This window comes from Mus caroli, unplaced genomic scaffold (assembly GCF_978045245.1).
Source record: "Mus caroli unplaced genomic scaffold, Mus_caroli_1 scaffold_4, whole genome shotgun sequence".
NCBI classification, from domain to species: domain Eukaryota; kingdom Metazoa; phylum Chordata; class Mammalia; order Rodentia; family Muridae; genus Mus; species Mus caroli.
In genome coordinates, this window is record NW_028227259.1 from 155,126,250 (window position 1) to 155,141,110 (window position 14,861).

At 43.6% G+C, this 14,861-nt stretch overlaps 1 protein-coding gene across 1 annotated transcript in view; it reads left to right on the forward strand.

The window, feature by feature from the left end:
- Kl (klotho) overlaps window positions 1–13,545 on the forward strand; it is a 41,430-nt gene extending 27,885 nt beyond the window's left edge. Inside the window, exons 3-5 of the mRNA XM_021163850.2 lie at window positions 1,295–1,563; window positions 7,426–8,527; window positions 10,696–13,545. Coding sequence (XP_021019509.1) covers window positions 1,295–1,563; window positions 7,426–8,527; window positions 10,696–11,033 — 1,709 coding nt within the window. The 3' untranslated portion in view covers window positions 11,034–13,545. The remainder of the gene's footprint in view (window positions 1–1,294; window positions 1,564–7,425; window positions 8,528–10,695) is intronic.
- The last annotated feature ends 1,316 nt before the right edge of the window (window positions 13,546–14,861 follow it).

Consider the following 14,861-nt stretch of genomic DNA (forward strand, 5'->3'; position numbering starts at 1 on the left):
CACACACATCACACACCACATACACTGTACCATACACATACATTATACACATATGCATATCATATATGCACACATCACATACATATCATACCATACACACGTACACACACATCACACACCACACACATATCACACACCACACACACATCACATGTAACATACACCACACATATCATACAAATCACACACACACACACACACACACACACCATACCACATACACCTTTTAAGACTATCTGCAAAATGCGCATATATAATTTTTGTCAATATGTAAATAATTTAAGCAGTAGGGAGAATGTATTTATGTAACACTGCTCTCATTTGGGCCCTTCAGAAACTTAATTTTCCAAGTACCTTAAAAGGAACTTTGATAATTTGCTGATAAGACAATAAAACAAGATTAATATTTAAAACAAGTGGACTCGAAGTCTCTCATCTACATTGTTAGATTATACAACACAGATTTAAAAGTCTCAGACTATGTAGTTCTCTATATATTTCTAGCCCATTTGTTTTAGCTGAATAGCATGTTTTTCTTTAATTTTTTTATTCTTTGAAATTTCCATACATTTATACAATATATGTTGATTATTTATAGCTACCACTAGCTCCCTCTTTCAACAACAAAATGTTTTTTAAAGCAAGAGGAGTATTCATATGACCTGGATAAACTAAGCTTTAAAGGCTATGAAAGTGGGTCAGATGTAGTGTACTGGTACCCCAAGGCCTTTGGTCCCATCCACAGCACAAGAAAAAACAAGACACGAGTCAAAGTGTTTAGTGGCCAGGTTAGGAACAACAAATCACCCTAGCACCTCTGGGAATGAGAAACTCCCACTGTGAAGGTAAAATTATCTATGAAGACATTGTCTGGGGGAGTCATCTAGATTTGATGAGAGCCTTTTGTGAACTAGAAAAAAAGTGTTTACCAAATAAGAAGCATTACACCTGACTTGTTTCTGTCTTTTAATATTTTTTTGAGATTTTATTTATTTTTATTTTATGTATGAGAATTTTTGACTGCAAGTGTATATGTTCACCACGAGCATGCAATGCCCACAGAGGCCAGAAGAGGGCATTGGATCCCTTGCACTGGAATTACAGTTGTGAGCCACCATGTGGGTGCTGGGAGCCAAACCTGGATCCTCTAGAAGACCAGCAAGTGCTTTTAACCACTGAGCCATCTCTCCAGCCTCTTGCCTTGCTTCTTTAAGTGGAAAAACCCCTCTCTGCTCAAGTCACACAAAGCCCAGTGGGGGAATGACACCACTTTTGTCCTCTCTTCCCTCTGCAGCTATCAGGCTGGATGGGGTCGACGTCATTGGGTACACTGCGTGGTCGCTCATGGACGGTTTCGAGTGGCATAGGGGTTACAGCATCCGGCGAGGACTCTTCTACGTTGACTTTCTGAGTCAGGACAAGGAGCTGTTGCCAAAGTCTTCGGCCTTGTTCTACCAAAAGCTGATAGAGGACAATGGCTTTCCTCCTTTACCTGAAAACCAGCCCCTTGAAGGGACATTTCCCTGTGACTTTGCTTGGGGAGTTGTTGACAACTACGTTCAAGTAAGTCCTTTGACAAAACCCAGCAGTGTTGGCCTCTTGCTTCCTCACTAAGCTCTGGCCAAGGTGCAGTGTTGGGACTTTGAGCCAAACAGGGTTCCCTAGTGAGCTTGTGAAATACATAGTCCAGAATGCTTCAGTCTTCAAACATCTTTCAATCTACATCTTGTGCTCTCCATTTCCCTTGTGTTCTCCAAGGGAAAACAGATTCAAACCATTAATATGTAAGCTCTGTTAAGACAATACTAAGATAAGGCACTTCCCTTTGGTGTTACGGTTGGGGTCCCTGCTCAGGAAGTTAAGTTTTTCATAAATAAGATTCAACACAGAAGTCGGGAGTGTCTCAGAGAAGTTGCTGAGAATGTCTGGAGCATTTAACAGATTCTTCCTCACTGTAAATGCCCCACTCCAGGCTCATAGAAAAAAAATCTCAAGAGAGCAAACCATTGATTCAATGATTTATTGATAGCACCGAGGCATTCCAAAAATGATCAGTTAGTATTTATTGAACATCAAAACTGTGTAGGAAGTCCTCAAAACCTTTTTTTTTTTTTTTTTTTTTCAGTTTCCCCAGTGTTAAAGTGACTTGTTTCTTGTGGTTTGACCGAATACTTTATGTAAGCACTTGCTGACTGCCAGTTGTGTATGAAACCCCGTGTGGATTGCTGGGTTACCCTTGTGAGGAAAACAAAAGTTCAGTATCTGTAGTCAGATCTCGAGGTTTAGCATGTTGGAGTCTGGCTCAGTGGTTCTCAACCTTCCTAATGCTGCGGACCTTTAAAACGGGTCCTCATGTTGTAGTGACACCAAACCATATGATTATTTTTGTTGCTACCTCATAATTGTAAGTTTGCCACTGCTATGTGTTGTAATGTAAATATCTGTGTTTTCTGATGGTCTTAAGCAACCCTGTGAAAGGGTTGTTTGACCCTCAAAGGGCTGTGACCCATAGGTTGAGAACAACTGTTCTAGTCCAGAAGGAGGGGCTACAAGTTGTAGCTTCACAAGAAATATTCGGAAAAATGCTTAGGTCCAAGGGGAGGCTTCTTATTGGAATGGAATTTTGGTTTCCTATAGATATCGAAATGCTTTGTTTTGTTTTGAAGTACATCGTCTATCCTTGATGTATTTCTGCCCCTGTTGATGTAAGATGTCCTTTTGGCTTTTAGACTATGTAGCTCAATCTAGAGGTGATTTTGGACTTAAGTCCTTTCCTTACCTTCAAAAGACAGCTGAACAATGTTGAGTGGAGCTCTACTGAGGCCTGGGATGGCACCATAGGGCTTCATGGTCTTGTTTTCCAGCTTGGTGCTATTGATAGCTAGTCGAATAGTGGGGTGCTGGGGTCTACTGGAAGAGGTCTTTAGATCACAAAGGGCATGCCCTAAAAGAGAGTAGTGGGAACTCAAGCCCTTTCTCTTCCTTTTTCTCCCATTTAATCATGACACAAGCAGTTTGTCATACTGTGTCCCCCACTCTGCTGTGTCAGCTTACCACAGTCCCCCAGTGAGGCCCATTGATTGTTGACCAGAGCATCCAAAGTCATGAACCCAAATAAGCCTTGGCTCTGATTTTCTCAGGTTTGCTAGAACTGACGGGATGTTAGCCAACACCACGAGGATGTCTGAGAGCCACAGACAGCCACATACATCAGCACCATCCTGCTCAGTGTGAGGTTATTTTCCTGCTCCATCTCCCTCCTTCTCCCTCAGAACAAGGCTATCTGGATTGTCCTATCCTAATTCTTCAGAGTCTACAGTGAAGTTTAGGTAGACTCTAATGTGGCAGAAATGGAGATGTCAAAGGAGGAAGAAGGAGATAAATGTGTCCCACATCCCCTCCCTCCTTACCTTTGTTGGGGCCAGGAGTAGATTAGATAACTCCTGGTCTTTGTTGTATTTCTTTACCTCTTGAGAGTTTCCTGCTGGCCACATCCCTGCACTGGAGGCTCACACACATTGTCTGGCATAGTAGCTGGAGTCTGCCAAGTGATTTCATGTACAGTCAGTACTCAGACTCGCATCTGTAGAGCGAGACAGGGCTGTGTGGGAAGGCCATCTTCCTCCCACCCTGCTCCCTAAGGATGATTTATGTCTTCACAGCGTGAAGTGCCAGGGTTTTGGTCGATGTTCTTGAAAGAGAAGGGCAACCCCAATCAGAACCCAAATCATGGCAGTGAATAGGAAATGTGGGGGGGGGGGAGGAGAAGTCTTGTTTTGTTTTTGATTTTGTTATCTCTTCATTTTGCAGGGCCTTGTACCTGCTAGTCACTGTTACTGAGTCACACCATCCAACTCTTAAGGCTGTGTCAGGATCTCATCTGACGTCAACAATGCAATGGCCCCAGTCTTTTTCTCTGTCTACATTGTTGAGATCATCTACTCAGGGTGTCTGACCTGCTACATGTTCAAGGCCCTCTGCATCCTCTGTGATCCCAACCCAAATCCCAAAAGTCACTCTCAACCCTGCTGTGGTTGTAAAAGCTCTGAAAGCTCCCGGGTGGGAACAGGCTATAGTTAGGGTTTACTTCTGTCTGTCTGTGCTGCTGGCTTTCCTCTAGGCCATCAGAGCTCCTCTCAAGATAACACCCTGGCTGACAGCATCAGAACGCCTAATTTATTCTCTCAGTGTGAGCTGGGTGTCTTTGTGACAAGCAGGGCTCAGCACATCTACAACATTATGTTATGTTAGTGTCTCAAGAAGTGATTTTTTTAAACAAATATTTTTATTAGTTCTTGGGGGATTCTATAGTGAATTTGGGTCATATTTACTTCCTCCTATTATCCCCCTAACTTCTTCCAGATCCATTCACATCTTCCCAAACACCAAACTTCACATTGTCCCCCACCCCTCTTCATATGGACATTTACTGTGATTTGTACTGCCCATGCAATCCTGGTGGGGGACCATCCTCTGGAATTTGGTCCACCTACGAAGACCTACATCCTTAAGGAAAATTCACTCTCCCTGCCCTAGAAGCCATTATCTTGAGCAGGTGCTCAAGAACCCTATTTTCTTTCTCTCCCTCTTTCTCTTTCCTCCTTCCCTCCTCTTTCTTTCTTTCTTTCTTTCTTTCTTTCTTTCTTTCTTTCTTTCTTTCTTTCTTCCTTTCTTTCTTTCTTTCCTTTCTTTCTCTCCCTTCCTTCCTTCCTTCCTTCCTTCCTTCCTTCCTTCCTTCCTCTCTTCTCTCTTCTCTCTTCTCTCTTCTCTCTTCTCTCTTCTCTCTTCTCTCTTCTCTCTTCTCTCTTCTCTCTTCTCTCTTCTCTCTTCTCTCTTCTCTCTTCTCTCTTCTCTCTCCTCTCTCCTCTCTCCTCTCTCCTCTCTTCTCTCTTCTCTCTTCTCTCTTCTCTCTTCTCTCTTCTCTCTTCTCTCTTCTCTCTTCTCTCTTCTTCTCTCTTCTCTCTCTCTCTCTCTCTCTCCTTCTTTTATGTTATCATGCTGACTAGCTTGCTTCTGTGTAGACAACCCCAGATGCTGTGAGTTCATGAGTACAGAGGTTCTGTCGTGGCTGAAAGATGCTATCTCTGGTCCTCCCCAACCTCTGCTCTGACAACCTTCCTGTCCTTAGATGGTCCCCGAGTTGTGAGTTTCTACGAAACCACCGTTCACTGCACCAAGAAACTTTAAGAAGTGATTTAAGTCGTGTCATATATTTCACCCAAATAATTAAAAATATCCCCCTAAGCCAGGTGATGGTGGTGCACACCTTTAGTCCTAGCACTCAGGAGGCAGAGGCAGGTGGATCTTTGTGAGTTTGAGGCCAGCCTGGTCTGCAGAGTGAGTTTCAAGACAGCCAGGGCTACACAGAGAAACCCTGTCTTGAAAAACAAAAACCAAAACAAAACAATGTATGTGTGTGTATGGGTGTATGTATATGTGTGTATGTGTATACATGTGTGTGTGTGTGTATCCCCCTAGCTACACACCACCTGTTAGAAGTTTGTAGCTGGGCACATCCACATGGGGGAGGGGTCACTTTGCTCAAACCCAGTGTCCCAGCTCCTGAGTTTGTTTGCTCATAGCTACTGGTGCTGTTAGTTGACCAAAATGAAGCAGGTTACATACAACATAGAGTGTCATGGTTGTCCACCGCTGTGAGGAGAGACTTTTATCAATAACAAATTGAATATATGTTTTGTACTCAACCTCCCTCAGACCTATTTTTACTTTTTAGTGAAACCTAAGGCAGCAAGCTGCTGTAAGTTAGAGGGACTCTTGCCTGCACACTCATTTGTACATTTTTCCTAGTTTGGAGAACTGACCCTACCATCATTTACATGGTCTTTCATACTTGTTTTCAGTTAGACTCAATAGAAACTGTTATTCTGGGATGGTTCTGGTAGAGAAGTTGTGAACTTAGTACATTCAGAGTTGAATAAAAATAATCCAAAAATGTTGCCTCTGGCTCTGAAGACTTGAACCTTAAAAGACTACGCAGGTGAGTATTTTTCCTGCAAAGCTGAGAGTGTGAAGCACTTGTGGGCGCTTGGCAGTGGAAGGGGATTCTGACAAGTTCCCTCAGCATCGGAAACCCAGGGGTCTCCAGAAAGGCAGTTTCCCTCAGACCCTTTTTTATTCATTATTTTTATTGCTCTCCTTTGCAAACACAGCGCTCACCCTGCCCCTTGGAGAACAGCACGATTACACCTGACAAAACCTGGGCCAGAGAATCAAGAACAGGGTTCACCGGACTCCTCTTCATTTATGGGCGGGTTAGGTGAAGGTGCCTGTTCTCACATGACTATTTCAGAGTGAAACCCAGCTTAGCTTGCCACTGTGAGGTGGGCTGTCTCTTTCTGTGCAAGCCATAAGATTTCCTGATGCTGCTTGCACACTTGGCCTACATTTCCTAGAGACTGGTGTTTTCATTTTGGAGGCTTACATATTCATGGCTGAGAAGAGTCAAACCCTAAAACCACACTTTAAAAGTCCCACCCCATCCCTGTCCTTGCCCCCAGCACCTGCCCTCACCCTGCCCCCCCCCAGGGTCCCCCCCTCAGCCCCTGCCTCCCAGGGTTGATGATGGCACTGTCTCTTTACATACATTTAAATCATCAGGTTACATTATCAAAGTTTTGTTTTTTGGTTGTTTGGGATTTGGTTGTTTTTGGTGGTGGTGGTTTTGGTTTGGTTGTTTGGTTTCTTGAGACAGGGTTACTCTGTGTAGCTCTGGCTATCCTAGAACTCACTCTGTAGACCAGGCTGGCCTTGAACTCTGCCTCTGACTCCAGAGTGCTGAGATTAAAGTTGTGTGCCACCATTGCCCAGCTGTGTTATCTAAGATTTTTCATCATCTCTCAAGCCGACAAAAGGCAACAGTTACACAGATTTGACAAACAAAACAGGCCTCAGTACAGTCGTAATTTTAACAAGCACAGTTAAGTAACACTTTGTGTCACTTTGTTTTCTGACCTCAGACTACTCATGAGTAAATTTTCTTCATTTCTTTTTTTTTTTTTTTTTCTTTTAAACAAATTTGTTTGTTTGCTTCAAAGCAGTCTTAGGACTGGAGACATGACTCAGTGGTTAAAAAGCACTGACTGCTTTTACAGAGGATCCTGGTTTGATTCCCAGCACCCACATGGTGTCTCAGAACTGTCTGTAATTCCAGTTCCAGAGGATCTGACGCCCTCTTCTGGCCTCTACAACCACTGCACACATGTTTTGTTTGCACACATGTTTTGTTTTGGTTTTGTTTTGTTTTGTTTTTTTAAGGGTAATGTATTCTTTCTTGTGAACATCAGTTTAAGTATTCAAGTGGAAGAAAGCCTAATTGTGCACCTCTTGCTTGCTGGAGTTGTTGAAGTTATGCCTGCACTTTTTCGGGTCCGCCCAGATAGCTAACAGTTGCTCTGTTCTTTGTAGGTGGACACTACTCTCTCTCAGTTTACTGACCCGAATGTCTATCTGTGGGATGTGCATCACAGTAAGAGGCTTATTAAAGTAGATGGGGTTGTAGCCAAGAAGAGAAAAACTTACTGTGCTGATTTCTCTGCCATCCGGCCTCAGATAACCTTACTTCGAGAAATGCGGGTCACCCACTTTCGCTTCTCCCTGGACTGGGCCTTGATCTTGCCTCTGGGTAACCAGACCCAAGTGAACCACACGGTTCTGCACTTCTACCGCTGCATGATCAGTGAGCTGGTGCACGCCAACATCACTCCAGTGGTGGCCCTGTGGCAGCCAGCAGCCCTGCACCAAGGCCTGCCACATGCCCTTGCAAAACATGGGGCCTGGGAGAACCCGCACACTGCCCTGGCGTTTGCAGACTATGCAAACCTGTGCTTTAAAGAGTTGGGTCACTGGGTCAATCTCTGGATCACCATGAACGAGCCAAACACACGGAACATGACCTATCGTGCCGGGCACCACCTCCTGAGAGCCCATGCCTTGGCTTGGCATCTGTACGATGACAAGTTTAGGGCGGCTCAGAAAGGCAAAATATCCATCGCCTTGCAGGCTGACTGGATAGAACCGGCCTGCCCTTTCTCTCAAAATGACAAAGAAGTGGCCGAGAGGGTTTTGGAATTTGATATAGGCTGGCTGGCAGAGCCTATTTTCGGTTCCGGAGATTATCCACGTGTGATGAGGGACTGGCTGAACCAAAAAAACAATTTTCTTTTGCCCTATTTCACCGAAGATGAAAAAAAGCTAGTCCGAGGTTCCTTTGACTTCCTGGCGGTGAGTCATTACACCACCATTCTGGTAGACTGGGAAAAGGAGGATCCGATGAAATACAACGATTACTTGGAGGTGCAGGAGATGACTGACATCACATGGCTCAACTCTCCCAGTCAGGTGGCAGTGGTGCCTTGGGGGCTGCGCAAAGTGCTCAACTGGCTAAGGTTCAAGTACGGAGACCTCCCGATGTATGTGACAGCCAATGGAATCGATGATGATCCCCATGCCGAGCAAGACTCACTGAGGATCTATTATATTAAGAATTATGTGAATGAGGCTCTGAAAGGTGAGACCCCGCCCCCTCAATCCCGGAAATGCATCAGAGCGTGTATGGTTCTTGGTGGAGAGGAAGCCACTGCCCATCCTGAAGTAGAACTAAAGACAGTGATCTTTCCTTTGGTGAAGGAGCATGCTCCGGAAGGGAGAGGAGGACAGGGAGGGGGAGGGGAGGGGAAGGGGAGGGGGAGGGGGAAGGGTGGAGCCCAGAGTCCTTAGCACTGTCCTGAATCTGTCAAAGCCTAGCCTCTTTTGCTTCAAAGGACCCCAGATCTTCCTTCCCTTCCCTTCCCTTCCCTTCCCTTCCTTCCTTCCTTCCTTCCTTCCTTCCTTCCTTCCTTCCTTCCTTTTTAGCTTTTCTTTATCATTTTTTTCTTCCTACTTTTAAAAATTGTTTTTGTGCACATACAGAATAACCGAGTTCCTTCCTTATGAGATTTTGTTCAGGTGTGTGGGGATCTCATTGTAGATTGCTTTCATTCACTTCTGCCTCTGCCCTCCCTCGTCCCCCTCTCTATTTCTTGGTAGCCCTCCCTCCCTCCCTCCCTCCCTCCCTCCCTCCCTCCCCCTCCTCTTCCTCCTCACAGGTTATCCTAGGTTTTCTTGTCACATTTACACTTTGTTAATTATTTAGTTTTCTTGAGAATTTCATGCACGAGTACTGTGTTTGTATTATTTATGTCCCTCCTTCCTTCCCTTGCTAACTCCTCAGTGCCCCTAATTCTCCCTCAAATTCTGACTTCTCCTTTGTTTATGATTGTTACCCCCCCACACCACATACACACACATAATACACACACCCCCACATTCATACTACACAAACACCACACATACCACACACATACACATATATCACACACATCCACACATACCACACACACACAAACACACACACACACCATACATACCACACACATATCCACACATACATACCACACACACATACATACCACACACATAAATACCATACACACACACACCCCCTATCAAGTCCATTTAATGTTGCTGGTATGTACATGTATGTACACTTGGAACTGGATGACCTATCAGGGAGCTTAACACCGTGAGAAGACTGATTCTCTCTCAGCTGCCCCTGATTGCCTGTTGCTCTTCATTTAGAAGTGTGGCTGTGTGAGGTTTCTCCCACTGGTGTTGGCATGTCAGCTGATGGTGTTACTGTGCAGGTCCTGTTTAAGTAGCCAGACTTCATGTGTACAGCTTTCCTATCATGTCTGGGACAATGATCACAGGATGGAACTTCTGTACCTAAGTCAGTGGAAAAATAATAAAGGAAGGCACAGATAGATTTATTGTAAGGACACCATCCAGAGTATCCAGAGTACCAGAACACCTCTTGCCTCATATGTGTATGTGTGTATATGTGTGTATGTGGTGTGTGTATATGTGTATGTGAGTATATGTATGTATGTGTGTATATGTGTATGTGTGTATGTATATGTGTGTATGTATATGTGTGTATATGTGTATGTGTGTATATGTATGTATGTGTATATATGTGTATGTGTGTATGTATATGTGTATATGCATGTATGTGTATATATATGTATGTGTATATGTATGTATATATGTGTATATGTGTGTATGTGTGCGTGTATGTATAAGGACATTTCTCATTTGTTCCTTTCTCACCCTTACCCTCTTTTGTTCTCTAATCCCCTCAATTTAGATCTCTTCCTCAGCACTCATAATTCTATAATTACTGATTTCATGTCCTTGTGAGCACACACGCACACACACACACACACACACACACACACACACACGTAACATACGAGCCGTAAGAGAAAATGTACAATCCTTGTCTTGAGTCTCAGTTGGATCCATTTTCCTGCAAACGGCATCCTTTCATTCTTCACTTCAACAAAATCCCAGCATGTACCTGTGCCTTTCTTTATGTCCAGTTTTGTTATCCTTTGATCTATTGACATCTTGTACTTGTTGTGAATGGTGCAGCTGCCCCCACAGCCATTTTAACTGTGTGTGTTGTGCATTTGCCTATTTGTTCTGGTGTGAAACCTTTCCCGGTGAAATCTGATGAGTCTCAAGTGTTGTTGAACGGTATCTAGGCTTTTCATTATCTGCCAAGGCTGTGTAAAAAGGCTGAGCTGTGTACGAAGTATTACAGTCAACCCTCTCCTGCCCTTTTCTTTTCTCTAGCCTACGTGTTGGACGGCATCAACCTTTGTGGCTACTTTGCGTATTCACTTAGTGATCGCTCAGCTCCCAAGTCTGGCTTTTATCGATATGCTGCGAATCAGTTTGAGCCCAAACCATCTATGAAACATTACAGGAAAATTATTGACAGCAATGGCTTCCTGGGTTCTGGAACACTGGGAAAGTTTTGTCCGGAAGAATACACTGTGTGCACCGAATGTGGATTTTTTCAAACTCGGAAGTCTTTGCTGGTCTTCATCTCGTTTCTTGTTTTTACTTTTATTATTTCTCTTGCTCTCATTTTTCACTACTCCAAGAAAGGCCAGAGAAGTTATAAGTAATGTGAACGTCTGCCTGGCCATTTGCTTTGGGATCAAGATGTACACGCCATCAGCCGTTTGCACCTCTCTGTGTTGTGAGCCGCATTCCACACATTTCGATTCTAGAAAACCCTTTTTGTCATGGATGGTAGAGGTTTTAAACAGGAATTGATGAGAATAAAATATTGCGGGGTGAATGGTATCTGAATCTGCTCTCTTTGGTGGCAACTACAGAATTATACTCACCACAGTTTCTACAGTGCCCCCGAATGGAAGGCATGGAATACAGTAGGGATAACAGTGCCAAGCAGACAGAAGTTTGAAGAACAACTTTAGGGACTTGTTTATCCATGGCCATTTTAAAATTCACGCCTGTTGGGGAGTAACACTTTCTCAATTACCATCTTAACACCTGGACTTTTCCTGATCCAGTTTTACAAGGTGAAGTAGAAAAATATCCAGCAAAGGTGGCCAAGAGCCCCAAGTCCAGAGCAGCCCATTAAGAAGCGCTATTCCTACCATATGCTGCTAATGTCAATTTACAAATACACTTAGAAAGCACATTATGGACATTTGTATTCTTGTGAATGTTTTTGAGGTGTGCCCTAAACCCCAGATCCTTGAGGGCTTATCTCTTACCGACTTTCCTTTCAGAGCCTGCCTGTTGGAGATTCTTCCCCCGCCCCCTTCCCTTTTCCCTCTTGCTCTGCCCCCCTTGCTCCACCCCCCCCACCCCGCTTTGCTCAGCCCAAAGATTTTTTATTTGTTTCTCATTACCGAAGGTTGTGAGCCACCATGTGGTTTCTGGGATTTGAACTCATGACCTCCGGAGGAGCAATCATGCTCTTAACCCACATTGAAGATTCTTTTGATAAATATTCACAAAAAATAAAGATGAGCCATGACCTGCTGGCCTCTTCAGAAGCGGAAACTGAGTGATTTGATTGAACATCCTTTTATCTTTGACCAGACCTTGGAATGAATGCAGTGACCTTTCCCACAGGAAGAAGGATGAGCTCTCAGTCAAACTGTAAAGAATGCCTCTTTAGAATATGCTGTCAATGCTTGGATGCCGTGATGTTCAACTTTCTTAGTCGATCCGACAGCAATCCAGTGTGAGCACACTGGGAACCTGTCCTTGCGGCCGCCGAGATCTACCGTGTGCTTCTGTACCTGTGAAGAGGCTTTGACGTAGCCCCTCTTTGAGCTCTTACACCAAACCATGCTACTGACTTCTGTAGAAAGGGCTAATTAGGTCTTCTCCTTCTACACCTGATACCCTAAGTCTTACTGACTCTCACAGGGGAAGTCTCTGTGCTACACCTGAGTGGTCTTATCAATAAGCCTGATACCAGATCAGGCAAGATAAATCCGTCATAGCAGGCATGGCTACCCTTGCTGACACAGGGTCACAGCGCATAGCTCATCACCCTGTTATTCTTCATCTTGCGATGTGGTATGGTTTTCCTGGTGAATTATCAGCTTTTGCTGTGGTATTCTTTATACATCTGGACTTATTATTGAAATCAAATGCTATAGAATCAATAGTTTATTTTATGTCTATTTTTCTTGATTGCAGAGTAATATATATTAATTGTAAAAAATTTAAGAAACAAAACTATATGTAAAGAGAAAAATTATAATATAATACAGAGATGCTGCTGACAGTTCCTATGTGTTGTATTTTGTGTACTGAGATCATGTGATATGTAGGCATACATCTTCTTGGATTTTTTTTTGTTTTTGTTTTTGTTTTTGTTTTTGTTTTTGTTTTTGTTTTTTTTTGAGATAGGGTTTCTCTGTATAGCCCTGGCTGTCCTGGAACTCACTTTGTGGACCAGGCTGGCCTCGAACTCTTATTCATTTTTGCTGAAGTAATTTTTCTGTCATTAGTCTTCAAGAGCAAAACTTTAATAGTTATGGAGAATATTGCCGGAACAGCTCAAAACTATTTTATTTGTTGGCTCAATTTCCCATTAATTAGTTCAATAATAAATATCATTTAGAAATAATTTTCTTGCTGAATCATTTACTCTTCTTACTCCGGGAATGTAAAGAGAAGTAATTCTGTTTCTTGAGAAAGCATTATAACCAATCTTTGTGCATCTTTACCTTCTACCATAATTATGTGTCTGTGGATTGGTAGTGATTTTTTTTTTTAATAGTAAGGATGGTAGTTTGAGCTTATAATCTAGTACTTGGAAGGCCGAGACAGGAGTATAACTGGGAGGTCAAGGCCAGCCTGGGCTATAGACTCTGTTTTTTAAGTAACAAAGCAAAGAGTATTCTCACATTTGCTAAGGTGACCAGAGCAATAGGGTCATTCAGATGGCCACAGGAGCTGAGAGACACGAGAGAACAACAACAGACAAAAAGCCAAAGAGAACAGTACGAGAATGGCAAAGTGCTAGGAAGAGAAGAACCAGACACCGGGAAGCCCACCAGCTCAATGAGCATCATGGGAACTTCATGTCCAGTAGAACTTCAGAGACCTCCAGCTATTGGCTAGACAGAGGAGATGGGGCTTCTTGTGCCAGACTCAGGGACTGGGGTAGGGAGAGAGGGTCTAGGGGGAGGGGCTTTTGGCTAGTGGGGTTGCCTTTGTTGTCTACTGTAATGACTGAGTTTAACTAGACAACTCATAAAGAATGGAAGTTTATTTAGGTCAAAGATCTGCCCAGACCTGTTGCTGTACAACCCGGTGGGGATTATCACATGGCAAGACAGAGCAAGCTCGTCAGTACTTGCTTCCTTATAGAGCCACCATCTTCTTCATGGGGACCCCATTTTCCTGACCTCATCTAATTCAAATGATCTCTGAAGACCAAATCTCATTAATGTATCTTTGGAGATTAAGAGTCCAATATGTAAATTCCCAGGGAGACCCTCAACACCGAGATAAACCAATCTACCTCTCCCTTCTACAGTTCCTCTATAACCTATAGAATAATTCACATCTAGTTCCCAACTAGGCTAAACAATTGGTGGAACGTATCCTTTAAAGACCTATATGTGGATTGTTGCTTTTCTCATAGCTGTGATCAAATACCTGACCAGAAATAACTTGGGGGTGGGGCGGGTTTATTCTGGCTTAAGATTCAAGGAGATAGGGTCTATCAAAGCAGGTGAAACGTGACAGCAACTGCTTCAGTCAGACAACAGAGAGAGGACAAGCATAGGATGAGGCTTTCCAGACTCAAGGCTTGCCCCTAGTAACTCACTCCAACCTCCTAACACGACCAAAACCTCTCAAAACAGTACTGTCAACGGGAGACCAAGAGGGAAGCTTTGACATGGAAACCACTACATTCTACCCATGGCTCCCATAGACTCATGGTCATCCCATGGCATAAAGTATATCCTTTCTAAGTTCAAAAGTTCCTTATTGTCCTTTTTTATTTTCAGATTTTATTTATTTTTAGTTTATGTGTAAGTGTTTTGCCTGCATGTATGTCTGTGCACTACATGCATGCGGTGCCAATGGAAGCCAGAAGAGGGCGTCGGATCCTCTGGAACTGGAGTTAAAGATGGCTGTGAGCCACCATGTTGGTGCTGAGAATCAAATCAGGGTCCTCTGCAAGAGCATTCAGTGAACTTAACCACTGAGCTGGCTCTCCAGCAACTCCACCCGCCCCCTCATCCTCACTATCTTTAATAGTTCCAATACTGATCAGAGGTATACTAAAGTCTCAGGCTGAGGAGATGGTTTCTCTCCTAAAGTTGTCTTTGGGGGGTGGGGGCGAGGGGCGTGGCTTTATTTCATCACAGCGATGAAAAGTGTCTGACATTATTTTTCTAGACTAATCCCACTTACTCTTAACATGTTTCAGCTTTGTTGATAACTCAATG